The 27937-nt window shown below is 52.0% G+C and overlaps 1 protein-coding gene across 2 annotated transcripts; it reads right to left on the bottom strand.

Annotated features, from left to right (window-relative positions):
- Positions 1–505: 505 nt before the first annotated feature.
- LOC119395355 (uncharacterized) lies at positions 506–19374 on the bottom strand. Of its 2 annotated transcripts, XM_037662493.2 has the most exons (2): positions 14596–19371; positions 506–748 (listed from the first exon to the last, which is right to left on the bottom strand). In XM_037662493.2, exons 1-2 carry the CDS (start codon positions 18947–18949, stop codon positions 627–629), a joined length of 4476 nt encoding a protein of 1491 aa, XP_037518421.1. In that variant the 5' UTR covers positions 18950–19371; the 3' UTR covers positions 506–626. The 2 variants fall into 2 exon arrangements, with proteins under 2 accessions (XP_037518421.1, XP_037518422.1); XM_037662494.2 differs by lacking the exon at positions 506–748 and having other exon boundaries at positions 7195–19374.
- Positions 19375–27937: the final 8563 nt, after the last annotated feature.

Genomic DNA, 27937 nt, shown 5'->3' with positions numbered 1-27937 from the left:
TAGCCATTTCTCAAACCGGCTGGCTACCCTGTGCTGGGAAAAGGGGAACTCTAATTTGTTGCCTATTAAGCAATTACCTATTCAATGGTCTCATAAAAGGTTAGTCCAAGTAATCGCTGGCCTAACCGATCAGTCCCATAGTCCCGTTCGAGAGCACAACCCCCCCCCCCCCCCTACACACACACATCCCCAATATGTACCGGTGCACACTCAGCACAATATCGAGACCTCCACGATATCTTCAACCTGTTGTGGCTTCGCATGGATTGAAAGCACAGCCATATGTGTGAGTGAGGATCCATATTACCATATAGGGAGTAACCACGTGATGTCAACGTACGCCATTTTCGTCGGAGGATTCGCTGTACTCGTTGTACAACGAAAATGGCAGCATCGGTGACGCCTGTGGATACCCCGTACAGGAACACATAACAGAAGTGTTGTGTTCCAATGTCTATGCCGACAGAAAAATGTATCGCATGTGGTTAATAACTGCTGGTACTACAAGGCACCTTTATTTTGATCCGGGTGGTTGGTATAAAGCACTCTATAGCGATAGGTACGAGGAAAGCGGGAACAAAAGGGAACAACATAGAATCGATCTTCTGCCCGTCTCGTTATGGGGATCAGTGCGTGGCGTGTACAGCTGTGTTCAGCTCTGTTCCCGTAGTGTGGAGTGGCTTTGTGGCTTCTGGACACGGCGCCGCTGACTGCTGTCTGACTGGCTTATACACGATCGTTATGTGAACTGTAACGAAATAAAAGGACAAAAAAAGTGATAATAAGAAATCATTAAGAAAAGGAAAAAAGAAAAGAGTAACCAGGACTCCGCTCTGGCGGAAAATCATGGTAACACGAGTTTATAGCTTACGTTAATTACTAGAGTATGCATTTGAATTTTCGGTAAGTTTCCTTGAATCACCAAACAAATTTACGTAATTATCAGGTGCTCCAATCTAAAGGTTTGGTTAGCAGCACCATTTTCTGTTACCGTTTTTAAAATTATTATTGTGTTTATAGTGCTTTTCACGTTGCGTTTCATTCGCTAAGGATGTGCCGATGAAGCGGTGAAGTCGCATCGGCCCGAAACGGAATTCAAGAGTGCCCAAATTTTCCCACATGCCCAGCGAAACTACAGCAACGGTATACATAAAGAGGCTGAAGTCAAGCCACACAGGCGTTTACAGACCCCGTAGACAACCGGGCGCCGGGCCGGGCGACGCCTTTCTCTTTAGACCATGTGGTTATCACTGGGGCAGGATTCGAACCACCTGCCTCCCGTATAGCCAAGGGGGACGCCGTACACACTGTGCCACTGCTACGATTGGCAGCGTTGACCTTACAGACCCGGAAAGCTGACTTTCTGCTAGGGAAAAAGTAAGGAGAGAAGCTCAACTGGCACGACGACAGCTTGAACATACGTGGTGCTACCTTATTTCCCAATATTTTTATTCATCCTGACGGCGCGATGACATTCGCTTGACGAGGCGTACGCCCAGACGTGTCGAAAGCCGCAAGAAACCATAACGGATGTCGGTGTGACAGGTGTGCACCAGTTATTACATCAACGACAGACAGTCAGCGCCTTAACTTGTCTGTCGTTATATCACCGTCCCGTCTCTAGCGCTGCTTGTTCCCGTCCTATAGCAGTCGGTGTTAAAACGAAAGTGCAACAACGCTGTCAAATTATCGAGCACAATGACCTCGCGGGCAAGCCTGTGCGTGACGCATCCGATCGTATTCACCTGGGCTATAGTTGTTTGGACTCGACAAACAGCAGAATATCGAGCAGGGCAAACACGGGACTATGAAAAGAACCACGGGAAAGAGCGCATGTCTTCTTGTTCTTCGTCCGTCGGCGCTGTTCAATACTCTGCTCTTTGAAGAGTCAACAAGCTTTACTGCGATCGACGCTGTGCTTCGGGCTGTCGCGTGGTTCACGTCCTCGGCTGAGGGCAGCACGCACGACATTGTTTCGTCAGACACTGCACCCGAGCGAAGCGCTCAGCACAGCAAAACTTGTGCACGCATGAACGACGGTCTTGATTGTTTCGAGCAAGTCAGCGTTTTTCGAAAGACGACTCACCCTTCGATTCACGTCCGTCTAAGCCTAACAAGTAAAAATTGAAAGAACCAGGAGGAATCATTAAGCAAGAAAACTGAACCCGAGAAGAGTCGGACCAACATGCGATCATGTTGCTCTCAATTTCAGTGTGTTCCACAGCCGAGCTCGTCACTCTCAGCGTACGCGCGTCCAAAGTAAAACAACGGGTACGACAGCAATGCGCAGCTGTCCCCCACTCGGAATTCGCAACGAAGACAATAAACGCGTACGTTTCCTATAAACGACCCAAGGCTGCACAGACAGCATGCCGGCGAGAAAAATGCGCGCAGAGCGGTTGGCAAAGCACCCGAACGAGTTAGAACAGACTGCGGGAGGCAAGCGCAATGGGTCGAGTAGGCCGAACGTGGGGTCAGGCCAACTTGTCGAGAGAGCAGTGGCTTCACGTATTGAGTCGGCTTGCGAACGCTTCACGGCTGCGTGACGTAATGCTCCCTAGTTCCCAGTTTTCCTTCCTCAATGGTCTCAGCGCGCGTGCGGCTAATATTTGTGCCTGGCGAAAGGAGTTGTGCCGGAGTCAGCTAAATGGAAGGAAGATTCCCAAAAGGGAATCAATCAATCAATCATATTAGGCGTCGTTCTTAACTATCCCATTCTGGTAAACGCCCAACTTCCCGCCCTCTTCGCTCGGCAGGTATACTTATGGGAAACGCGACGTATCGACTATCTCAGCACACGTGCGTCGATCTCTAGAAAGATGTCGAGTGTGCGCGCGGGTGACTACGACAGGGATCGATCAGCCATATCGGACAAACATTAGAGAAGCAATGCACTTGCGGGGGCGGGGGGGGGGGGGGTGTAGAAACAAGCTTGCCTACTTACTATACGATATTCAAGTCAAAGGCCGCTGTTTCAGTGCGGCTGTAGCCTCGGCATTGAGACATGAAATCAACAATGGCGTGACAACCCGACCCCTGTGATAGAGAGATGACGCACATTTCCAATGAGACTATATAAGCGCTTCGCGCTGCTGCTGTTAACGGCGACAGAAAATAAAGACGCTTTCAGCGAGAAATACGGGCTCACGACCTACATGGCGGTAGGCTATTAGCATAACATGGTACGCTTCATAAAAAGGTATAAAGTGCACGTGTGTCCCGTTGAGTGGTATAAGTGTCGCTACCATGCCGTAGGTTAGCTGAAACAAGCCTTTCAAGAGGCGGGAGTAAAACGAAGATTTTGTTTCAGAAGCACCGCTATCGATAAAGAAGAAAATACTGCGTTCAAGCATCCTATAAACACCTTGGCGCTCAACAAAGGACGGACCATTGCGTACAAACGAGGCCTGCACAAATGATATCGTTGGACTTAAAAGCGCTGCGCATGTTTCTAAACTAGGCGTGAAAGAATTAAAATTGTGATGAAGCGCGGAGAGGTCAGCATCTTTACTTTTACTGCACTAGAAGGGCTTACTTGATCGAAGGGGGATGACCGAAATAAAAGGTAAAACAAAAATTTGGGGCAAAAAAAAAAGTTCCTTCTAAGGAGCACGCGGGACACCAGTACGCCCTGTCAGGCAAACGAGTGCGTCAAAACATCGAGGGCACCACAACATAAGCCAGAACGGTTCGCGTCCGGCAGCGTTACACCGCTTGCATGAAACGAACTTCGGGCCGTCACAATGCAATTAGCCAAAACTGCGCCCCCCCCTTCCTACCCTCAATTCTTCTTTTGCCCTTGCTTCTAAATAAAGTCTAAAGAAATACATAAATATCTCTCGTTTCTTTGGGTGCTGCTGCGAACGACCGACTCACCCGAAGTATTCGGAAGCCGAGCTTTTGTGCAAAGACGCCGCGGCGCGAATTGAGAGGCGAAATCGGATTTGAGGGACTTCTAAGTTCGCGCGCCAGCGTGTGAAGTTATACAAGATGTACGGAGAAAGGAACAAAGGAAGGCGGGCTTCTGGCTGCCTCCTCTCTCCACGCATTCCACATACAAGCGCGAGGGCGAACGCCGCCAGCTGGGCGAACGGACAGCGAAACCTTCGGCTTTTCGGCACGCACAGCCGGTAAGCGCCCGGGAAACGCAAAGCCGCGCGTCGCGACATAGCGGCGCCCGTTTGCTCCGCGGCGCCGAGAAACCTAGACTCCGCTCTCCCTTCTCCTTAGATGCAACATCTCCTTTCTTTCTCCCCACGTACACGCTCGGGTTCGTTTCGTGGGCGCGAGTATTTCGCGCAACTCGAGACATTCCGCAGCGTTCTTTCTTTCCCCCTTCTCATTTGAAACTTCTAAAAACAAAAGTGACAAAAGCGAAGGCATCGCGGCGCCGGTGCTTGGGCGCCCAATGGTGTTTGTTTCGCCGCATTTTCCGCTTTTCTGTTCTCCGTCGAAGCGCGTTCACAGTGTCGAAGACTGAAGGCTGGCACGGACGACGCGAAGCGACGATGCACAACATGCCGAACTCTCTGCGGATGCAAGTAGGCAGGACATGGTGCGCGTTTCCGCACTGCCCGGTGCTTGCGACAGCGACGGCGGGCTTACTTGCGTCCGGATGCAACTGGGTTTTCCAACCGTGTAGCTCGAATACGCCCAACAGACACTGCACTTTGCCTTTCCACAGCGCCGAAGAGGCCACGCAATCTGCGCGATTCTACTCTTTAGAGACGAAATAATCGAATAATAGAGGACAAAAAGCAATAGTCTTGGCTCCAAACACTGAAGAAAAAGCCTGTGGTATACAGTGACCGGAAAGCATAAAAAGTTTTCCACTCTTTTCTGGATTTGCAACGTATATGGGGAGGAAAAAAGACAAAAATAAAAAAGGCCGCCAATTGATATAGCAACGTCGCGCTTGCAAAAAGCAGCTTAGTTTAGCGCCGCGGGGGGAACATGATCATATCGCTCACTTCCGGTTCTCCTTGGGGGTTGATGTAAGAATTAAGAGCGCGGATTTTCGATCCGCTTTCGACACCGTAGCCGTCCGCCTCGATAGCTTTCCAATTTCGTTCGGCGCGGGCTCTTCGCATGCAAAGGGCGGGTCGATCGGCAGGGCGCTATTTCGGGGACGCAGGTTGCCTTAGCCACGGCTTGGACCCGGCCGGCGCATCGGCGAGACAAGCGACGCTGCAGGGGCGCACCACCACCGGGCATGTGTTTCAACGGGGTCACAGGTTAGCTGCATTGGCGTATTTTCAGTAAAATGTCCAGGAAGTTTATGAATAAACGATTTGGCGAAGCGATACGCGTTATCCCGATGGAACAGGTGAAAGGGGCCCGCGACTTCGCGTGCCACGGCACCTGCACCATCGACTCCGCGCAGCGCTTTACGGCCACAGGGTATTCTATATAGCGGCAAGTCAAAACACACAAGCTGTAACAAGTTTTCCTGACACAGCATAGCGAAGCGAGGCTGTGCATTCCAGACTTTCGGCTACGTTTGCCTTACTATCTGTATGTATAATTACCCAATAACGACCGCAGAGCTGGGTAACGAGTTTGAAGTCGGCGATTACCGTTGTTCCTCGTTCTTAGGCCGACTAATCCAAATATCCCGAATGCGCACTCGCGTGAATTCTTATCTCATCGCTCATATTGACTGATCATGCTGGGTAGGATGATACCTGCCGTGAAATATGCATGCAAAACATTCGCGAGCAAACGTCGAAGACGAGGTGACAAGGCCTTTCATTCACCACGCTCTGCACAGCCGCCCGTAACGGTCAGACCTGGCGCACGCCTGTGCAGTACGTGGTGTCCACAGAATGTGCGACGCGCCGCGCCCAAGTTAATAACAATAATAATATCTGGGGTTTAACGTCCCAAAACCACCATATGATTATGAGAGACGCTGTAGTGGAGGGCTCCGGAAATTTCGACCACCTGGGGTTTTTTAACGTGCACCTAAATTTAAGTACACGGGCCTCAAACATTTTCGCCGCAATCGAAAATGCAGCCGCCGCGGCCGGGATTTGATCCCGCGACGTTGCGCCGCGCCCAAGTTCTCAGTGAAGTCGTAACGACATGGAGCGCGATTTCGAAGTCTACTTCCGGCGTTCAGAGGCGCGTGCCGTCCGACGTCATCTTACGCGGAGCGTATTAAACGCGTTAACGAGCGCGATACAACGCCACGAGCTTTTTCCCATTGCAGTTGAGAACGTATGCGGAGGAAGCGTCGAAAGGGTGACGACGCCGACATCCGTCGAACTTGTCGACCAATCAGCAATATGTGACTGATTCAACGAAGGCGGCTCGGCCACTCCTTGCAACAGGCATTGCCGTACTAACGCAGGCCAGCCGTTCTGGCACAACAGTTCGGTAGGTGGCAGTTCTTCTTGTAGATCATGGCGCAACGAATTCACGCGGGACAGACAGCACACAGGCGAAGGACACAACGCCTGCGTCACCATCGTCACATCTATGCAGCCTGTGTGTGGTCCTTTCGCTATATATGCTACATCCTGCATGTGTCCTGCGTGTTCAACATCCTGGCCCATGGAGCTGGGAAAGTATAGCATAGAGTCCGCTGCACGCCTAAATTTAATAGTGAGAGCAGCAGACCAGGAACCCCATTTGTTCTAATTTTAGTGCACATATGGGGGTTTGTTAAAGCAGTGACAACTTAAAAAAAAAAAAAGAAGAAACACAAATGACGAAAGGAATGCGTCCTGCATAATTTGTACTATATCATAAGCAGCACAACAATGACAGAATGACATTTGGCATCAAAGGACTAGACGCCCCCCCCCCCCCCCCCCCCCCCCCCCCCGCTCGCTAAAGTACATTCTGCATTCCCATCTTGAACAATCGTCAGGAACCAGCAGACAACAACACCGCGCCGTCACGGGTTACACGATTGTGTATAGATACGTTGTAAGCAGTGCAACACCCCGAAGCAATGACTCTTCTCTCTTTCTTTTGGTCTTGAAATAAATACTTTTTCTTCGAACGATATCAAACAAAACATATCCAAGGCGGCAGTTTCGGCTTTCACTTATATAGAGTCATCTGAACATCATACACAGGCGTCGCGCAGTGCTCCGAAAATTGCGATCAGCTGCTGTGTGCAGCATGTTCTCTTCTGTCACAGGACTTCACGACAAGGAACAAACAAATAAAAAAAAGCACCTTGCGCGACCAACTGGCGCAGCGGGCCAGAACGTCCGGCATCTGACCTTCTGCCCCGCTGAGCCCTTTTTATTCATCCATTTTTCTCGTACACAGTACAGCTCACGTGGGGCTGTCGTAATAGATGTATAACGTATACGGAAGGAGGTGGTAAAAATACACTAAGGCAGGAGGAGTAACAATAGATCATCGCTGCAGCAATATAAGAAACGACAAGGATATATGTACTACAGCAAGCACAGAACAACGCACAAGGAACAACAAAACTTATATGCCAGTGCACGTATCTCAAAAGGAGAAGGAAATCAGAAAAAAAAAACAAATAAAGGGAAGTAAACGCAAATGTACAATAGGGCGTGCAATGCTCAGCTACGCGGACAAGAGAAGCCCAGTGTGAGAAGACGGTGGCACAAAGACAGTTACAAAGATGGATATTGAAGGGCAAAGCGAGAAGTCCTGAACTGAAAATAGCTATAGTAGACGGGCATATCTTTATTTCCGAAAGATGGCTTACCAAGCGTAGAAGATATTTTCAAGATGAAAGGAGGCAGATAAATGGAAGTCGGTTCACGTGCTAATCGACGAGTCAACAAGCAGCAAAAACAAAACTTGCGTTCTAAGGAACTATCGATCAACAAGTACACCGTGTTTTGTGGCCACATAGATGACGAAATAACCCGTCCGTCTTAAAAGATATGCCAAACCTGCACGGCTCGCCAGGACACTTCGAAAGCGCATACAGAGTTATACCAAGTTGTGGACTTGCATGCGTATTTCAACGCCACACTAAATGAAATCGTCCTCTGGGCGCTCGTGCGTTGTCCCGCTCTCAGTGAATAGCACATGCAGGTTTAATTAAAAAAAAAATGAATGTCACGTGAGTAGCCGAATGTCCTGGGTAAGCGTACTTGTCGACAACGTCAACTCTTCGTAAGCGTATACAACAGATATGCTAGAGGATATGATGGGATATAGTGAACAACGACGAACTGGAGATAGTCAGCTGAAATTAGATGCCTTTACGACTCGACTCGCACGAAAAGAAAAAGAAAATGAAATAGAGGCGACAGAGTAAAAAAGAAAAAGTGATGGAAAGCGAGAGAACGGAACAAGGTCTTACAGCAACGCCAGCCCCAGAAAACAGGAAACAAAAAGGGGAATTATGGCTTTTATTCATTATTTAAAATAAACAACTGCGGGTATACACGTGAGCAACACCCTACACTACGCAAGTTCTTTCTCTCTCTCTCTCTCGCTTCTCTCTCACTTTTGTTTTCTCGCGACAATCTCTTTCACTCCCTATACTTTTTTTTTGTTCATCACTCGCGAAACACGCTGTATATAATATATGTATAGGTAACGTACGCAGCACATACGTAGAATAATAGGCCAATAACAGTCAACCAGACACACGAGCAGCAGTATACACAACACGGCTATTCCCTTCGGCCTAAAACACACACACGGTGCCCGTTAGAGCGCGGCTTTCGTGTTGCTTTTCGGCGTGGCGAGAAAAGAGCAGAACTCGTGCGCACGATTAATAAAGACTAAGGAACGATCGCGTTATTTATTTTGTTTCTTTTAATTACGTCCCGTAAGACTGACCGTGGCACCCTTGTGTTGGCCGAATTCGCGCGAAAGCGCTTGCACTCTTGTCCTCTCATATTAGGCTATAGGCTCAAGTGAATCTGCCGCCACGCCCGAAAGCTATACAGCCAGCAGCACTGCGCTATTAACGGCATCGGGGGTGCGGCCGAGACGAATAGCGCGCCCATTTACAGGTACATACATACAGACACAGCAGTCAGAAGAGAGAAGCGGCAAACAAAAACAAAAACAACAACAACAACAACATGACGACGGCTCGTTAGCGGCCGACGTCAGGAGGAAGCCACGATTCACTGTCCTTAGCGCCTCAACCCGTCTCATACGCTTCTCCTGTCGTCAGCCGCCAAGTCGCAAAGCAGGATCAGCACTTCGCGGAAATGTGAACACACACACATACACGCCAACGAGAACGAAGAAACAGAAAGAGCCAGGGGGTAGAGAAAAACGTTACAACGCGATCGGTCGCAACACAAAACAGCAGAGAAAGCGCGCAAGTGCTAAGTGCTCGCGCTCCGGGTTGGCATTACTGTGTCTCTTTTTTTTTTGTTGTTGTTATTCCGTCGACATCTGCTCGAGTCGATGGCCCGCTTGGGCGAGACGACACCGACGCTTTCATCCGTTCGCTGCCTCTGCGATGCTATAGCCCTTGTTGCAACAGAGCTAAGGTAAATACCAAGACGACGCGCGTCGTCTCTGCTGCGGTCGTGTTAGAAGTGGAAATAGGAAGCCAGCGAGCGTGCAGGTCGGGGCGAGTGGGTCCGGACAAACAGTAGCCAACAAGCGGTAGTAGTACTACGAGGGACGAAGCACCCCTTTCCTATACCGTTAATGCGCCGCTAAACGCGGGCGACTTGAGCAGGGCATCGCACGCGTGTGTATACAAGGTAATGGCGTCGTCGCGAGTGTTTGTTTTCGGTACGGGAGCGAGCCTCTCGCGTGGGAACACGAGGCACGTAATTGGTTCTTCACTTTTACATTCTTTCTTAAATCTATTTGTTTTAGGGTGTACGGAAGTGGCGGAGTAGCTAAACGGAGGGATATACGGCTTGGAAGAGGCTTTGCGAGGAGAGTGAGCCAATAATTGCGACACAGTCGGAGGTTTTTGACTATCGGTTTGCGCTTTCGAAAATAAAGCACCCTCGTAAAAATAACGTCCTGTTCAGACATTCACGCGGCATAGACGGCTTGTCTATGCGTGTATCATAAGTATAAGCAGCGTATGCATGTATAAGGGTATAAACAGGCTGCCTCTTTTACAAAGTCTAAGAAAGCGAGCTGACTTGCTCTTGCGATAAAAATTGGTTCTTTCTTAAAAACATCGTGAAAAAGAAAAACGTAATACATCGTAAAAAAAAAAAAAGGAAAAGAAGAAGAAAGCACTCAAGCCACTCCGTATAACGGTATGCGAACACACTTTCGAACCGGCCCGCCTGGCCTGGTTAACAGCAGATAAGATAGAAGGACGAGAAGAAGCACCAAGGCCGCGATAGGATGCGAGAATGAGGGTAAACCTCCACGAGGAAAACCTGAGAGATGCAGCGAAAAAATTTACGGGCAGCGGCTTTTCTCAGTGCTTCAAATGCGGTTGCTGTATTCTATGCGCCAGGAGACGATACAGGAAATAAGCTAATAGAACATTGGAAACAAGTAAGTATAGACTCAAATTTTAACGTAGTACTTAAGCGATCTTGGACCCATATTTAGGGAACGCAAGAAATAAAGACCCAGCGCAGAGCGCAACACCGCATTAATAATTTTATTAAACTTACGTACGTATATAGAAGAAAAGTTTCTTCAGGCGTACCTTTTAAGAATAACGCACAAAAATAATCGTCGCCGTTTCCGCGTACGCAGTGAGCAACGCTGGCACGCGGAAACCTTAGTGTCAAAAGCGCATTCTGCAATGCAGCTATCGAAGGGAACAGCGTTCTCAAGAATGGCAATTATTCACATTAAGTGGAAGCCCGCATGTTAGAGCGTAATGCCCATGAGAGATAATGGTTTCGCATCTCTACTGTTTTTGGGACTGCGCCTTGAAGCAGTGAAGGCGCGCGCTACCTTGAGTCCGTCTGAACGGGGGGGACTCAAGACAGCGTTTACTTCGTCTACCGTCTATCCCGTACTACAACTTTGTGCCGTCGCCCAGAACTGACACCACAGCGCAACGTCCTGAGTGCGCGTCCCACTAGTTTGCTGCGTTCGTCAAAGCGCGACTGTCTTAAAAGAGTGTCGAAGGGTGGGCTTCCGTATGATACATTACGGGAAAACTTTTCGATCAGCGCCGTTGCTGATGCGAGGCTACGAAGTCGGAAAGTGGCTAGGCTAGAGGTCTGACGCTACTGAGGCGAAAATCGGCGCCGACTATAGGCTCGAACGATAAACGAATATAGTATACGTGACCAGCGGTCACCGGCTGCTTTCACAGGTTCCTGCGTTAGGGCAGTTTGCGGAGAGGCGTTTCTCAACGCTGTCAAGTGTTTTGGCTGATTCGCTGGTCGAGTCGACGATCGAAGCTGTGGCATACGTTATGCGAGTGATGATAGACATTAAGGAGGAGGAAAAAATAAACGAGAAACACGGTAAAGGGAAGCGCGGAGTGGATTGAGTGTTACGTAAGGCAAAGAGGCAGCCGCTTCCAATGTGCCGTGTACTGTCACTTGAACGACCTCGAATGTTTGCCTGACCAATGGGCGAACCATCGCAACCTTCACGCCCCAAAACACCTCTCAAAAACCTACAGCACTAGACAGCTGCTTTTGATTACGTCATAAAAAAAACCTGCTACTGCGGCGGCTTTGTTCTCAACCTGTGCCTCGAATTGCGGCGTAAAAAAGGCGGCGTTACGAACTAACTTTTTCTTTCTCCCTACTAATAATAATAGTAAACATGCAAGAGCATGAGGCAGTATGATGTTGATAAAGGCTTGGAGTGAGGGGGCTTGTCTTTCAAACCGCCGGCAGTCGTCCGGCGAAGGACGACAGAGTTAGGCGCTGCGCCGTGCTCCCGACCGGGCTGCAGAAATTAGGCGCCTTTTCTTCTACAAACCACACCTACCTACCTACGACAGAACGAACGGCGAAGGATGCGGGCTTGTTATACAGAGGCGACCCTGGGAATTCCCGGCTTTTGTAAGAAAACGCGAGAAAAAGAAAAACGAAAAAAAAAAAAAATGTAGGTGCGGCCGCACGAACGCGCAGCTGTTCTCCGACTACTGATGCGACTATACTGCCCCGGGTAATTCACCAGAACAATGAAGGCAATGTGGTAGGAGAAAAAGAAAAAACCAGCACAGCAAGGAAGAACGCTGCCGAAACGTCAGTCTGGTGACGGCTATGGCGCTATCGTATATGTGTGTCTATATATATATATATATATATATCTATATATATACCTTTTTTTTTTCCTTTGCGTCGAACAAGACAGTTTCGTCCTGGCTTTTTATACGGGAACAAACTCTCACTGTATATACGTGAAAAAACACGTTCAACAAGCGTACACGGTACAGGTAGCTATATAACTTGTATATACGCTTTTGAAGTAAGCTTTCCTGCATCTTACAATAACCGTATACTTTACGCAATCCACTATAGGAACAGAAGCAGCGGACGGGGAAAAAAAGTGGCACAGGCAGGCTGATAGATGAAGGCGATAAGGACGCTTCAATAAATTATGCGCTAAAGCAAGAAGCAGGACAGCTGTGTTCAGTATGTACACGAAAGAATGGAGGAGGAACGAAAAACAAAGCCATTACTGAGATTCTTTGGCAGGGCGCGTACAGGAGACATGGCAGCCACCAATATCAACGAGACAGGGTAGCAATGACAGGTGGCAGTACAGGAAAGACATAAAAAGAAACTATATATAAAACGACTGGCGCGGGAAGCAGCGCGCCAAAACGCACAGCCGCCTCTGAATCGAGGGAGCAATGTTACGGCGGCTTCTTTCCTCGTTCATGAGAAACGTCTAAACAATGCTCATTCACTTTCGTTTCCATCGTTTCGCCGCTTGTGCGCTCTCACTTTCAAAACTTCGGAAACTGCTTCGTTCGAGGCCGTAGCGCGGTGTTTTCTCGCGACGCCTATGTCATTACAGAAGTATTATCGTGTTTTCCCCGATACAACGAGCGTACACGTGCGGTCCTCTCGCAAAATGCGCGGACGCCGTCTATGCACGCGTCGAGACCGTTTGCGATGATCTGACCGAACGCTTTTGACACGAAGCGTTATCGGGAATGTGCGAATACGGCGAATGCTATAGATGTTTGGAGAGGGGGGCTATCGATACAACCGCTTAGGACGCTTGCACCTCCTCGAACTGAGAGCCCTCATATATATATATTTTTTTCCGGACAGGCATACGTTGAGACGTCTGAGAAACAATCGCACTCTTTTCTCGAAACAATCGCGAAACGAAGAAGAAAAAAAAAAGTAACGCGGGTAGCTAATATGCAGTACTCATTCTCCCTCGCGCAAGCGCGGCTCGCCTGGCATAGGAGTTCGAAAGCTTACTGAACGTCGCTACTTCAAGTAGGGCATCCCTGATTAGAGGTCTCGAGGCTAGAAACGTCACCGCCAATATCGCCGCAGATGAGTCACGCCGGGATTGTTGCGACGAGTGTCACACTATGAGAGCACGTCTTTGAGGAAATAACGATACCGTTGTTCTTCGAGTTTTGCAGCCGATGGGCGTCCGCGACAGCCGGTAATTCAAACGCGTCACTGAAGTACTGCTGTCGTATGCGCGTTGCAAGATTGTATTTGACCGCACTGCACTTTCTCCATACTTTCACAAGGAACACAGCACAACTGTACAGTCGTCAATGAGTGAGACGCCAAACAATGCGACAGCGTGAGCTTTCAGCACAGGCTCTGGCGTAGCAACACGTGTGTGTCTTCTGGATACGTGAGAGCTTCACGCTAACCCCCCCCCCCCCCTACCCCTCCCCTCACACTTGTGTTAAAACTTTTGCCCGTCCAACGGCGAAGCACAAAGTACTGAAGGTCGCGCGCTGGCATTGCGACGCCTCAGTCTTTGATGGGCTGTAGTACATTTTTTTTTTTCCTTCTGACTACAGTCAATAACTTTGATCAAGCATGGCTCTCACAATGTAACACTCAGTGGAAGCGTGAAACCTCTTCAAGACGGACACCCTCAGCTAAAAGGAGGCACCGGATTGTGGTCAGACATGGTGCATTTCAATTAAACGTACGGCAGATGTCGAGGCTGCAATATATGATGGCACTAATCCTTATAAAATCTGCCGAAGATTTCAGATGCATCTGCAAAAAGGTTATGCATCGAACCATTCATTATTCAGCTCTTACGAAGTCTTTTTTTCTTTTTTGACCACGCTACGACATTCGAAGCATACTTTTCCGTGGTCGCACAAAGGAAAAAGGAAATGGAATATGCACAAGAATAACAAGCACTAGCGTGAAGAGGTGAACTCTCGCAACAAGTAGTCAAAACTGTGTGAGTGAGGTACGGCTTCAAGAGGTTTCGCAAGCGTGATATTACTGCGGAACGCGAAGTCCGATATGTACGAAGCCGCGTGCTTGGGAGTGCCAGTTGTCGCGGACAAATTTCAATACAAGCTTTTCGGCCAAAAAGCGAGAGAAAGTCGATCTGAACCTCCGTACTCTAGCGACAAATTTTGATAGTGACGGCGGACAACCGTGGCACCTTGCCATGCGAGCGTCTCACGAGGCCCGGATGGCATGGTGCACGGGAGGGCACACGAGAGCCTGGGGCGTGGCGTCGCCGCTCACAGAGTGATGCCGACACTGCGACCGTACTCACCGAGCGCGGGCGCGGCGGGCGACTGAGCGGCCACCACGGAAGATGTTGAGCCCGGTTTGGAGCCCACGAAAGAAGACTCCATCCACACGGCGGGTCTGGCGGCACCGTTCGACGACGTAGACGGCACACCGACGTCACTGATCACCGAGGCGCAGACGGCCGTCGAATCGTCCTCGCGTTCCACGTTCCAACCACCACCGTCCCCGTAGATGCCTTGAACGTATGAGTAGCGGTCCCGAGGAATACACGGCGACGCCGACTGCTGCTGCTGCTGCTGTCGGTGCTCTTGCTGTTCCTGTAGCTGCTGCTGGTAGTGCTGTTGTTGCTGATGATGCTGTTGCTGGTGGGCGTACTCGAGAGCCGACGGCGTAGTCCAGCCGCCTCCGGGAGACACGGGTCGGCTGCCAGCGGAAGACAGTGGAGTCGTGGTACCGGTACTGGGAGCGGCACGCCAGCCGAGGTACGGCTGCCGCATGGATCGGTAGGACCAGGCCGCTGCAGGGGCACTGCTCACGCTTCCCCAGCGGCTGAGGGAACCGCCTCCGTCGTGCGATCCCGGACTGGACGTGAGGGACTCGCGCGACGCATGCCAGCATCGCCAGTCTGGCGCTGTCACTCGCTTGGGGATGACCAGGTTGCGGCTATCTGGAGTGGTGGCTGCCAGGCTCGCGGTCGAAGGCGTACGGCTACCCAGCCCTTGCCAGCCGGATCGGCCCGTGGAGGAGACGGAGTCGCGTCGCGCCCGCAGGATGCCCGTCTCGGCCTGCTTGGCGCGCCGCGTGTACCACTCGGGCAGCTCTAACTTCTGGAGCGAGCGCTCGATGCGGAGCTCGTGTTCGGACTTGGTTCGCTGTTCGTCGCCCAGCAGCGGGCAGCCCACGGTGCCGTCCTCGAGGAAGCGGTCCATGCTGCGTGTGCGGTTCAAGTAGCTGTCGTCTGCTCCGTCACTGCAGTTCTGGGCGGTGTCTTCTTCGGCACCTTCGGCAGCGCAGATGGAGGCTTTCACCTGGCGACAACAGAGCGTGTCCACGTCCGTCTCGAGGTAGCCGAGGCTCCTGCTGCGGCGACGTTCATCGTGCGCGGGCTGTCCGCAGCGGCGTCGTGCGTAGCGGCTGCGCGTCTGCTCGACGAGCCGGTTGAACTTGTCTGGATGCACGGCCGGCGCCGGGCTCCGGGGCGGCAGCACTGCGGCGTTGCCGATCGGTTCGGATCCTGTCGCCTGCCGCGGTGCATGCTGCGGCTCCGTCGAAGGAGGCGGCCATCGATCGTGCAGCCTGCGGCTGCGCCAAGCGTCCGCCTCGAGCGCCGCCAGGTCTGGCGAGCTCTTGGCCAGATTCTCGCGCGCCGCCTGCGCGCTAGCGCGGAATCCGAGCAGCCGCTCCGCCGACTCTTCGGCTGTCGTGCACGGAGCAGCGGACGCGTCGTTGGGGCGCTTCTGCTGCTCCTGCTGCCGCTGGAGATTCTCGAAGAATCGTCGCCGCGACGACACGAGGCGACCAGTAGCTGGCGACATGTGTGGTTCGGGCAGTTGAACTTGAGGTTTCGGTAGTGTCTGAGCTAGCCGCCGCGCCGTCGCATAGCCCGTGATGCGTTCGAGGTGCTCGGCTGGATCGAGTGGAGACCGGGATCGGGGCGGGGGCACTGGCTTGGGTGGCCGAAGAAGAAGCGGCTGCGAGGCTTGCTGTTTTTGCTGCTGGGGAACAGGCGGCGGCTTGCGATGAGACACTGGGCCCGTTCTTCCGTTGACAGGGAGAGTAGCTGGCCTTTTGTTGCTGCAGTGACCATTGCTGACTTTCGGTGTACTTGTTATGGGCGGACCGTCGCAGTCATCTGAGTCGGGAATGTTATCAACGATGACGGCGTTGCTCTTCACAGGAGTTTGTAGTACACGAACACGATCTTCAAGAAGTACGGGGGACGGCGTCGAACTTGTCGGGGGCGAACTGTCAACTCTGCTCGGCAAAATATTCGAATGAACGTGAAATGAACGTTGCTCGCAGGGCAGCGGCTCGCGTTCCAAAAGAGGAGACACGTCACCTTCTTTGTGATGACCGTTCACATGTTCCCTGCTACCGCCGGACTTCTTGAGGTGTAGCGACGAAAACTCCTTGTAGCGCACGGGAGTCGGCAGCCGGACGTCGGAGCGCGCCGATGAGGGTTTGTAAACCGGTGACGATGAGACGGAGACAACGTCCTCCACAGGCTGGCTTCGCGCGTGCCTGGCCCGGTCGACGGCATCTTCGGAGCCGCCGACCGAGCAGGCCGTGCGTACTACGACGTCCAGATCTGGTGGAGGAGCAAACTGCTTGCACCCGGCGTAGATTTCACGCGACGCTTCGGCACTCGCCGTGGTTGCTGCTTTCGCTGTGGCTACGGCCAGCGCGAGGAACGGATCACGCGACTGCGCCCGCACTGATGCCAGGGCGGACGCGCGGCTGGGCTCCGTCGTGCTACCGCCGCGGGATCGCGCGACGGCGCGCGAGGTTGCTGTCGCGCTCACAGTTCCCGCTCGTTGTTTGTGGTGGTGCGCGGCCGGCGGGCTTTCCAAGTGAAAACTCACATCTTCCTCCTCGAGAAATTCACTTTCGACGCCTTCTTGCTCTTCTTCGTCTTCCAAGTCGCACGACGTGCCTTCGTCGTCGGCGATAGGATGCTGCGGCGTCTTCTGCTGCCTCCAGCGATGATACTCGCGCTGCTGACAGGCGTCGTTGGCCGCACTGGAGACGACGGCTGGGTTCACGCTGCCGCCGACATTCCTTACTCCACCGCCGCCGGCGCTCTCTTTCTTCTGCTTCCCACTTTCCCGCGTTGCCGATTGGCGCCTCTGGGTGGCCCCTTCCGGTTGACGCTTACGCACTCCGTCCACAGAGGGCAGCACCCGACGAGTCGGCTGCGGCGGAGCGCTTGTCTTGGCTGCATCGTCGGCTTGGCTATTGCGCGGTTTCGGCTGCGGTGTCGTCTGCTCTCGAACCACGGTTTTTTCGACGTCGCTGCTTTTCACCAGGGGCGTGCATCGCTCCGTAGTTTCGGTGCTACTCGTTTCACTCCAAGAGGTCTGATTGACGTTGTTGAGCTTGGCAATGCGCGTTCCGTTCCGGTAGTACTCGTAGCTGTCCTCGCGCCGCACGCTCTGTGACACGCAAATCTCCGTCTGCACAAAGCTCAACGTAGAGTTACCGTCGCTGTCGCGGTGCGTGCCGTTCATGTTTTTGGTCCGGCGCTCTTCAGCCACTCCTGCGCGGCTTTCACATCGAGGCCCGGGAGGTGAATGCGTGCCGTTTCTGTTGCCGCCACCGCCGCTGTCGACGAAGCATTGCTGGTCCGCCGAGCGGCCGTGGCTCTTGCGCGAGCTATCGATCGCCGACTCCCAGCTCAGACTGCTGGGGGGCGAGATGTCGCTCGAACTCGAAGTGCTGTCCCCGTCCAAGTAACCCGAGTCATCCAGGTCAGCCTCGGCGTTGTTCTGTTGATCGTCCCCATGGTAACTAGCGGAGTTTCGATTTCGACCATGCCCGCTCGAGTAGTCATCGTCGTCGCTACCAGATGACGCTGAGAGGTCCTTGAATGTGACGTGCCGCACGATAGATGGCGCGCTGTGTCGGGTCTCCGTCGCGAGTGCGCTTTTGCGGATCGTGGCGGCTCGGCCGCTGTTTACGCCCTTGCCCGCCGGTTTCAGAAGCGCGTGGCCGCCGGCGTTCACCTGGTTGTTGTGGCGGTCAGCTGTTGGCGATCCTTCGCCGCCGGCGACGGAGGCGCGACACGCCGGAGCTTCAAACTGCTGGTTTTGGGCGTTCGGTCCATGCCCACCGCTTCGGTGATTATCGACGTTGTAAACCTGCGCGTTGTCGTCGCTCACAGTTCGCGAACGGCCGTTGACACACCGTGACTTGGGAGCCCGTTCCGGCGAAGGAGGCAATATCACTGCACCTCCGCGGGGATTACAACCGGGGCCTTTTCTGTAGGCGTCGGTATAGATGACTGCGGTTGCAATAACGGCATCAACGGGAGCCGCTGGTGAAGCAGTGACATGATTCGAAGGCGTTGTCGATGAGCAGTTGTTAGGTTGCGGTTCGGAATGATCGTGGTGCTTGTTGCCGGCGAAACCGTTGGTGACTCCGGCCGCGGCTCTGTTCAGTTCGACCACAGAGCCGCACTCGGACGGGTAGGACCACCAGCTCCCTGAGTCGGAGTCCTCTTCGCCGATGGATGACTCCAGCCTGGTGGCGTCGCTGCTGTAACTGCCGCCTGCGCTGCCGCCGCTGTACTCTTCTTCCGGCGCTGGTGCTGCGATGCCGGCGGCGCCGGGAACGCACAGAACGTGCGACTCCCAGCGCGGTACGTCCTGCTGCGTCATGACGTCGACGACGCCGCGCACCGAAGCATCACGGGAGGACTGCCGTGTCGGTGAGCGGCAGCTGCAGCAGTGTCGTCGCGCGTGCTGATCCGGCCTTCACCTTGTTTTTGAGCGGCACTTGGGCGACGACGGCGCAGCGGCCCGCACGGCCCGCACAGCTGCGTCGTTCGTAGATGCTCCGACGCAGGCGAATGCACGCGCGAGCCACGCGCGCGCCGGCGCTTCTGCGCCGCAACTGCTGCTGCACTGCTGCGTGCCGCCGTTCCCTCTCAGCCGGTGGGAAGAAGAACCGGCAAGCCGTGAGCAGCGACCGTCCGCTACCAACGCCGGCCTGCGTCGCTCTGTCCGTGCGGGAGAACAGCCGAGCGGCGAGTCGCCGACTCGTGCGGCGAAGCCGGCTTCCGGAAAGGGTCTGCTCTCTGCTGCTCCGCTTTTCTTCTCAGTGGCTGGCCAGCCGCTGCTTCCCGCTCTCCTCATTGTGCGTTGTTCTTGTACGCGCGCTCGCACCCCCCTCGCCCCACTGCTGCCAGCTGCCCCTTTCTGCGCCCTCTCGGCCTGGCGGCCGCTAGGCGACTCGAACCCGGAGCCTTCCCTGTATGCGTTTTATAGTTTCCATATTAGTTTCTATTTGTTTTTCGCCTGCCGAACATCCCACCCCACTATTATGCGAGGGGAAAGGACTGCAGCTCCGATGAATTGGAGCTGGGGTTCTCACCCCGAGCCAGCTGGGAGGTGGGCCAGAACCACCGCCGGGGCTAAAGCGTGCCCGCGACTTCACAATCTGCCCGAACCACCTTTTCGTGTCTCTTTTGGTCGTATATTATCGTTTGCTGTCGGGCGTGCCGCGATGCTAGGCGGATGTAGGGATGGGGAAGCTATTGTCGCCTGTATCCTGGCAGCAGAACAGCACGTGGCTCATCAAGCAGCTTTCACCAAAGGGTCCGTTCTATCGTATATTTTTCTTTCGCATTTCCACCCTGCGACGCGTGCTGGAAACCCGTCGGATCATTCATTTTACGAGTGCATTTCAGTAGGAAGAGAGCTGGCATTCTCCGTGCGGGTGTAGCGCTTTCGCATTGTAAACGTCCGCATCTGGACTCCGAAAACACGTTGACCGTCACTGCCGGTTGGCTTGCCGACAAGAGGGCCAAAGCACGCTTCTGCCTTTGCGAGTGATGAACGCGGTGCCGGTGCGTTCTGCATGGCGCGCTGTCGTGCTCTAGGGTGACGGTGGGCCTGTGCCAGACGGTTTCATCTGAAATGCGAAACTGGAATCAGCGGCGGCTAAACAGTGAGCCCTGCGATTTGTGAACGACTAGAGAGAAGCTGGAAGATACGTCGGAAGTGGTACGGCGGACATTTTGAAGGACGGTGCGATGAACCAAACCGGAAAGTGGTCTGCGCGGCCGGGTCTGCGTTCCCTAGCTAGAACTCTACAGTGTAGGAATTATACTTGTGGGCCTTCATCGGGGCATTTGCGCCGTCAACGGCCGCATCGAAATTGACGAAAATTTCATCATTTTATTAAATTTTCCAGTTTCCGGTCTGGGTTATTTCTCGCTTTACCTTTCAGCCGGTGTTGTATGAATAGGAATTACATTTCCTTGAGCAATCAGGCACGAATGCTTCCCAAAAGTGACATTGGTATGTGGGACCGAGCACTAAATATTTTCTCGTTTCTAAACAAAGGAAAAATAAAAGGTTGGCGAGTAGTCCGTTCATTTAAACGTTCATATATATATATTATTTTATAGTCGCGTGTCTAGGCAGTCAGTAGTTCACTTTGTGTACTGTCACTTATGTAGGTAGCCTCTTCGATGTACACCGGGCTTCACGTTACAAATTTTGGCTTTCTTCGACTGCAGCGGCGAACTTTGGAGCAGGTGCTCGTTCCCTGAGTCCCCCTAGCTCCTTCTTTTTTTAATGGGAAATGTCATTAGCCTCCAGATAATCGCCTTGTAGTAATATATCACGTTGCTTCCTGTGCCGCATATTTTCGAGCGGTGCATAAGTGGTATCCTGGTTCAAGTGATCTTCGAGTGATTCTGAAAACCTTCTTGTTAGCACCAGTGTTTTGTAGTAACTCTGGGTGACTAGAATGAGGAGCGAGATTTTACATTTCCGTAAGTGTAACTGCAAACGCTGCTTAGATGACTCGAAGTTCTGCGAATGAGCCCCCAGGATTGTACTTAGTTTCCAGAGTTACATAGACTTCCGTTCACCGACTTGGGCTGCCCTACGTAAATCACTCTTACTTATTTGCCCCCGAAAAATGTAAGTGGGCAAAATTCGCGGGAAGGGTGCTGCCAACGATGGGGAGCATAACACGGATGAGCTAAGGTAACTGCGCATTTCATTAGATCACCATTTGGCTCTAAGCGACGAAGAAGTTTGTGTTAGCAAGCGTGCGTGCGTGTGTGTTTGCGTTTGTAGTTCCCGGAGGAGGTTCCTGGCTGTTCGGTTAAGGATAGGAATAAAAAGCCAGAGTGCAAACGAACATTTATTGTGACGTGTAGACCGGGAACAACTTTTCTCTTTCTTTGAGAGAGGTCTGTCCACGGTCGAAACGTCAGAATAAATGTCAGAATAAAACGTAAGAATATGTACATAATGCTGTTATCATGCGAGCCCCCCCCCCCCCCCCCAAAAAAAAAAAAGAAAGTGCTAGCTACGCCACGCGTGCCGAGTGACACTTTGAGACTCTTGGCGTTGGCGGTGCGTCGCATCGGAAGAATGTGTTTAGAAAGCGATAGCACGCGCACGTGCCCGAGCACTCTACATAAGGACACTGGGATGGAGCGCGCGAATAATAAACAGCCGTGCGTCACGTCGGGGCATATTGTACGTCCTTCCGCATAGGCCCTGGCCGTAAAGGAACAGGCTGTAAAGTGTCTTTGCCGGAGCGCATAGATAGACGCCCTGTCGTCTGTCTCCGTCGTATACCGTCGTCGTCACGTGACTGCTTTCGTCACACGCACTCTCGTGCCGCGAGTACAAAGGACAACTTACAAAAACACTGCGCGCGTGCGCTGAAGAGCATTTTCCAAGTAACTGTGCTTATCCGGGCGTTCCGCCATTTTCTAAGAAGCCAAACGAGTCGTTGTTGATTGGCGCAACCAATTTGCATATTTTTGAAAACCTTGATAGGTCGTAAGCAACTGACCGATGATGATGCGCGAGCGTTCTATAGGCCACGTTATTGCCATCTCGTGAAGCACAAGTGACCAAGCACAACACAGCTGGCCGTGTGTGACTGGTTCGATTCGCCCGGACGGAGCTATATTATTACTTTCCCCTCAAGTTCGCCCTCAGCTCTAAGATGGATGGCAACGTTTTCTGCCCTATGAAACTTCCCCCCGCGTCGCGTACTTCCGCGTAATTTCTATATTCGGCGCGGCAACTTCATCCGAGCCGCGTCCGAACCAGTGACGAAGGGGCAGAAGAATGGGAAATAAGCGAAGTGAGTCGTTATAAAGAATGCGGTCCCAGGAACGCGTAGCGAGAGCGATGCATGCTATTTGAGATGCCCGCAAGCAAACCAAGTTGTGCGCGCACCCGGCCAGAACGTGGGAGAAACTCGCACGCATTGGCGAGATTCTCACGTTTCTCGCTAAAGGAGCGGCTGTCTCCGAGCGCTCGCCTTTAACAACGTATAATCGCATACTTAGGGACAACCATACTTATAAGAGCATCTCGCGGTTGCAGCGCTTTGAGTGGCAAGAAACTGGATGGAATAAGTCACTTTTCCCGGCGCCCATAGCTTCAAATGACACGCGCGAAAACGCGGAAATACGCCTTTTTCATTTCCTGCGCTGCCCTTTTTGGTAGGGGGCGGAACTTCGTGGGGGGATCCGAAACAAGCGGGATCGCCAGAACAAAAGCCTCCGAGATCGAAAGGCGTGCGGAGGCGCTATACCACAACATTTCGCGACTTCATCGCTAGGGGAAGGGCGCATGCGCCGTGCCACCGTGGAAAAAAAAAGGTGATTGCGGCACCGTGGGGTGATCACGCGGATTTAAGCTATATAAGCGGAACGTGGAAGACTACAGGAAACTACAGCGATGACAGACACCATAGAGCGAAGCGATAATTTCAGTTTTTCGCGCTATCAGAGGGCAGGATTTTCTTTTGCTTTCTTTGGAAGTAAAGTAGAGGTTTGGGCACCTCCACAGTGCGCTATGCATGGCGGCGTTTTATTTCGAAAAGGTGCGTCATTTCAAACGGGAATTCGGTATGACACAGGTTGAAAGCGCAAAAGACGAAGACAGAGAAGAGGCTTGACACACACGAGCGCTGACTTACAACAGTATTTTATTCGGAACCGAATAGAATGCGTAGGTCTTCCCCCGAGCTCATGAGTGACAGTTTCTATGAGCAGGTTCTTCGCCTTAGGGATGCGGGGTATCCATCGCATGTACTCGTTAGCGTTGCTGAAGGCCTTCTGAACCATATGGCACCGACAAGAACTATTTCTCCGCCTTCAAAAAGTAAACTAGCAGTTATTCCGTACATTCACGGTTTTTCACACCGTCTAAAACGTATCGGTGAACGTGCAAGCGTTAGAGTTGTTTTTTCTGCGCCAGATAAACTGCGATCTTTGTGCAGATTGACTAGCGTGTGTGCCCCCAAGAATAGTGAGTGTGATAAGAAGCACAAAAATTCTTTCGTTGACTGCGCAAAAGGCACAGTTTATCAACTGCCTTTGACTTGCGGTAGCAATTATGTTGGCCAAAGTGGACGATGCCTTAATGATAGGCTCCGGGAGCATCGTTACAACGTATCCGAGATGAGAGGGGGGTTTTTAGATGCACACTGTAGATCTTGCACTGTTATGACCACGTGTGACCCGTCTTACGACGAGTGTTCAGTTGTGAGTAGAAATAGAAATAGGCTAACCCGCGAGATTATTGAGGCGGAGTTAATTGATAGATTAGGTGACGCATGTGTATCACAACCGTCTATTGCTCTTTCTAGGAAAGAGTTATGTTTCTTGCGTCGGGAGATGAATTTTGTGCCGACAGCGCACACGTGATGTGTCACGGCTTCTGTGCTATATATGTGGTTGCCTGGTTCCGAATAAAATACTGTTGTAAGTCAGCGCTCGTGTATGTCAAGCCTCTTCTCTGTCTTCGTCTTTTGCGCTTTCAACCTGTGTCATGCCAAACCAACAAGCCCAAACAGCTACCCTAGGGAATTCGGTGTCGTATACGTGTTCGGATACCTTGGTATTTGAACGCTCCATCGTAACCCTCTAAGCGTTGGACAAATTCTGCAACGACGCAGCATCCTAGGCCATGGTCGTTGTCGCCGTTGCATTTCTTTTGCGATGCGAACCATATGTACGCAACAGATAAAGTATATACGACGAAAAAAAAAAAAAGAATGAGCTAGTCAAAGAAAGCATAGGAAAAGCTTCTTGTACTTTTAGTAGAACTGCAGTAATTACCAGGTAAAATACATGAAAGCGGACGAATGCCGCCATTAGGAGCTGTTCACACAACCTCCATGTTTACGCGCGCTGTGCACTGTACACAGGCCCGTAGCCGGGGGGGGGGGGGGGGGGGGGGGGGAATGCAGGAGGCCCGGGCCCCCCCCGAAATTTTGATGACACATGTTGTTCAATCGGAAATAAATCATGAAAATAGGCGTTTTTCTCAAATAGTCAAGGCTTTCAGCAAGTGGGCCGCCCCCGAAAAATATTCCTGGCTACGGGCCTGACTGTATACCAGCTGTGCTATACGGCAGTGGCAGCTGCCTCGTCCGCGCATTGGGACGTGGTATCCCATGAGCCACGGTATACTCGTGAACTTTCACCTCTGCCATAGCTTCGCCGTATATAGCAAGCCGTGCGGGCGTTCGTGCATTAAACGAGCGCGTGCATTTGCCGCATGCTTGTAACGCATGCTGCTCCATTGCGTTCGACCGCCTCCAGAGCAGCCGAATACCACAGATCCGATTGCATCTTGACATCGCAAGCGCTTCGTGCGACGGAAAGAAGTCTTTCTGGCGCGAGACTTGCTAGTCGATCCACGCGCTAGATGTCTAACAGTAAGGGCGCCACTCCCCACGACAATGGATTTTTTATCGCCGAGCCTGCAGTTCAGGACAGGGCAGGGGACGGGGTATGTAGGCGTGTCCGAGATAGCGCCAGGCGACAGGTCCGATGCTTTTGTGCTGGGCGCACACGTTGTATGAGCTATATGCTCCTATAGCTGCTTCCAGTCGACACCACCGCTTAGCTTCTGCGTGGACCTTTCAAATCAGCCGCAAAGACGAGACCCCCGATAGGGTCTCGTCTCACAGGACTGGCGCCACGTTGAACATGTCAGAGACAAACATCTCTAACACAGCTCAGAAAAGAATAAAATAAAAAGATAACGAGAAAGAGTGGAAGAAAGAAGCCACGGTGGTCAGGTCCTTTCACGATGTGCTCCTCTGCCTCGCAAGTTCCGTTCAAGATGCAATCGAAACGCTTCGTCTGTCGCGCAGTGTTGTCTCTTCTTCGACGTCTGAACGCCTTTGTTCCTGGACTATAAGTTTACTCCATTTGAACAATAGACGCGGGCCTGCCTCCATGGTCATGCTTTATTGATTTTTAGGAGTAGTATATTGATACCTTGATAGCGTCAGCGGCAGGCCCGTAATACTAAGGCATAAACGGTATGTAGGTGTTCTTATACTGTAAGCGTGCGCGCCTTATTGCCCTTTCTGGTCGCTCGTCCCTCAACAGCCCGATTGCTCCGTGTTTAAGGAGAAGAGCGTATACGGTAGTAGTTGATATCTACTCATACGTTGGCAAAAAAAAAAAAAAAAAGAAATGGAGCTCACTCAGACTCAATCAAGAAATTATTTTACCCTTAGGGCTCACTCCGTCTCGGACTCATCAAAATCTTACTCAACCAGACCCACATGGACTCAGACACACTAAATATTTCTCAGCGGAACTCACCCGGATTCAAACTCACCAAAATATTGTTCCGCCGGACTCACTCGGACTGATGATGCTCACGGCTCGATCCGAGTATGAGCGAGTCGACAGTGATGAGTGAGTTTGCCCACCTATGTATATAACAAATATTTATTTTCCTTGTGGTAGATGACACTAAACTTTAACTGAGTTTGTAAAGTTCGCTTCAGCCTAAGCAAAATGCCCACGAGAGATAGCTTGGGAAGCCGGGGTTGTGACTCCATGCACTTTGATAGCTTACGAAGTCTACAGTTAGTTGTTTATCGACAGAGATACACGGAACTGGCGTACAAAATAATTTAACCATTTAGTGAAGCAAGGGTTCGATGACTTTCCTTTGCTCTATAGATATCTTGATACGAGACATCTCTATGAAAAGTGACTCGTCAAACTGATGTCACAGTCTTTGTGTCACTGCAGACACTCCCACTCTTCAGCCCCCTTCGTCCCCAACCAGCTTCGCTCCTCTTTTGCATTGACTTAACGCGGCGTGGTGGCTTTAGGGGCTGAGGTGTCGCACTGCTCAAGTCCAGGACGCGTGTTCGTTTCCCCAGCTGTTGCGGCCCCATTTCGATGGGTGCAAAATGCAAGAAAACCCGCGTACATAGATACAGGCGCGCGTTAAACAACCCCATGTGGTTAAAATTAATCCGGCGCTTCCTAATCATGTCGCTGTTTTGTCTCGCAGAACCCCGCCCTTTATCATTATGGGGCAACATTCACAAAGCTTTCAGTTCGTAAGTGCTCTTTCCCATTGGTCATCCGGCTTCACTAATGATATGCCCAGCTACAGGATTGGCTGATACTATCGCTTATAAAACATTTATAAACATTTATAAAACATACCGTAAGATGCTTTTGTGAATACGGGCCGTGATTATTATTTGCGTTGACTGAGGACATCGGTTGTGCGGAAGCATTTCTTTGAGGAATGAGAGGAAGGGAAAAACAAGATGTTCCTTCATAAAGGCTTTTCTTGCGGGAATTCTTCGCGTCGTGGAACTAACTCTCGCATTCTTGACGAGTCTCGTTCGTCGAGCGGGAACGATCCTGTCATGGCGAGCCTTTCTCTCGAATGGCCGTCGTCGGTATGCGCGCGTAGGAGAGGGATCAGCAACGCGCGTAGCCAACCGGACGTGCGGTGTACGTGTTGCGGGTGCACATCGGCGCCGTCCGCGTACGGCGACGATCGCGAGCGCGCGCGCGCCGCGCAAATAGAACGCATCCAGTGGTGCGGCGGCACGCGGATTCGCGTTACGCCCGGCTGGGCGTGCTTCCTATATGCGCGCCCGCCAGCAGCGCGACCGCGGCAGAGGCGTCCCATCTCTCCACATCGAGCGCGCTTCAAGGGTGCCTATCGCCGGCGCGGACACGGCAGCCTTGTTACATACGCTTACGACTCATCGCAGGGCCGGTGTGCGTGCGCACGCACGTCACCGCCGAAGCGATCGCGAGTGCGATGGCCGGGGAACGGATAGGGAACGACGCGGCGTTACCGGTACAAGTTCCGAGAATTCCAAGTGTATAGACCTTTTCGCCGCTTTGTGGCGGCAGCCAGAGGGCCTGTGACCCCAGCAAACTCTGCATGTTCTCGCCACCCAAGCTTTGCCTAGAGAGCAAAGTACACTGTCATGTAGCCAGTGCCATAGGTAACGGTAGCTTGCTCTCGATACTCTCGAGTCAGATTGGCTTCTCAATCTGCGCTTTTACTTGTTTCAGTGCAAGAATTGAGGGTCTTACATTCTGGGAGGCTATTGTAACTTGACATTATTGTCGTTGCCCACGATATTTCGTTGGCTCTTTCGTAAGGTCTGTGTGTAAACATTAAAATAGTATAGACATACAGACCGTCGAGGCAATGCCTGAATTGAGAGAGGACATATACCGTGTTGGTACTCCGTGGCTTCCGCGGTAGCTTCGTTCCGAAGCATAGAGGGACGGGTGTGTGGGTAGATAGGTGTCGCCGGCTCTTTCTTTTTCAGCGCACCTGGCCCATCTTTAGGGCACGCGATGCACTCAA

Source organism: Rhipicephalus sanguineus, chromosome 1 (assembly GCF_013339695.2).
Source record: "Rhipicephalus sanguineus isolate Rsan-2018 chromosome 1, BIME_Rsan_1.4, whole genome shotgun sequence".
Classification (NCBI taxonomy): Eukaryota; Metazoa; Arthropoda; class Arachnida; order Ixodida; family Ixodidae; genus Rhipicephalus; species Rhipicephalus sanguineus.
Note: the sequence above shows the minus strand (reverse complement) of the source record. Positions and strands in the feature narration are given on the sequence as shown.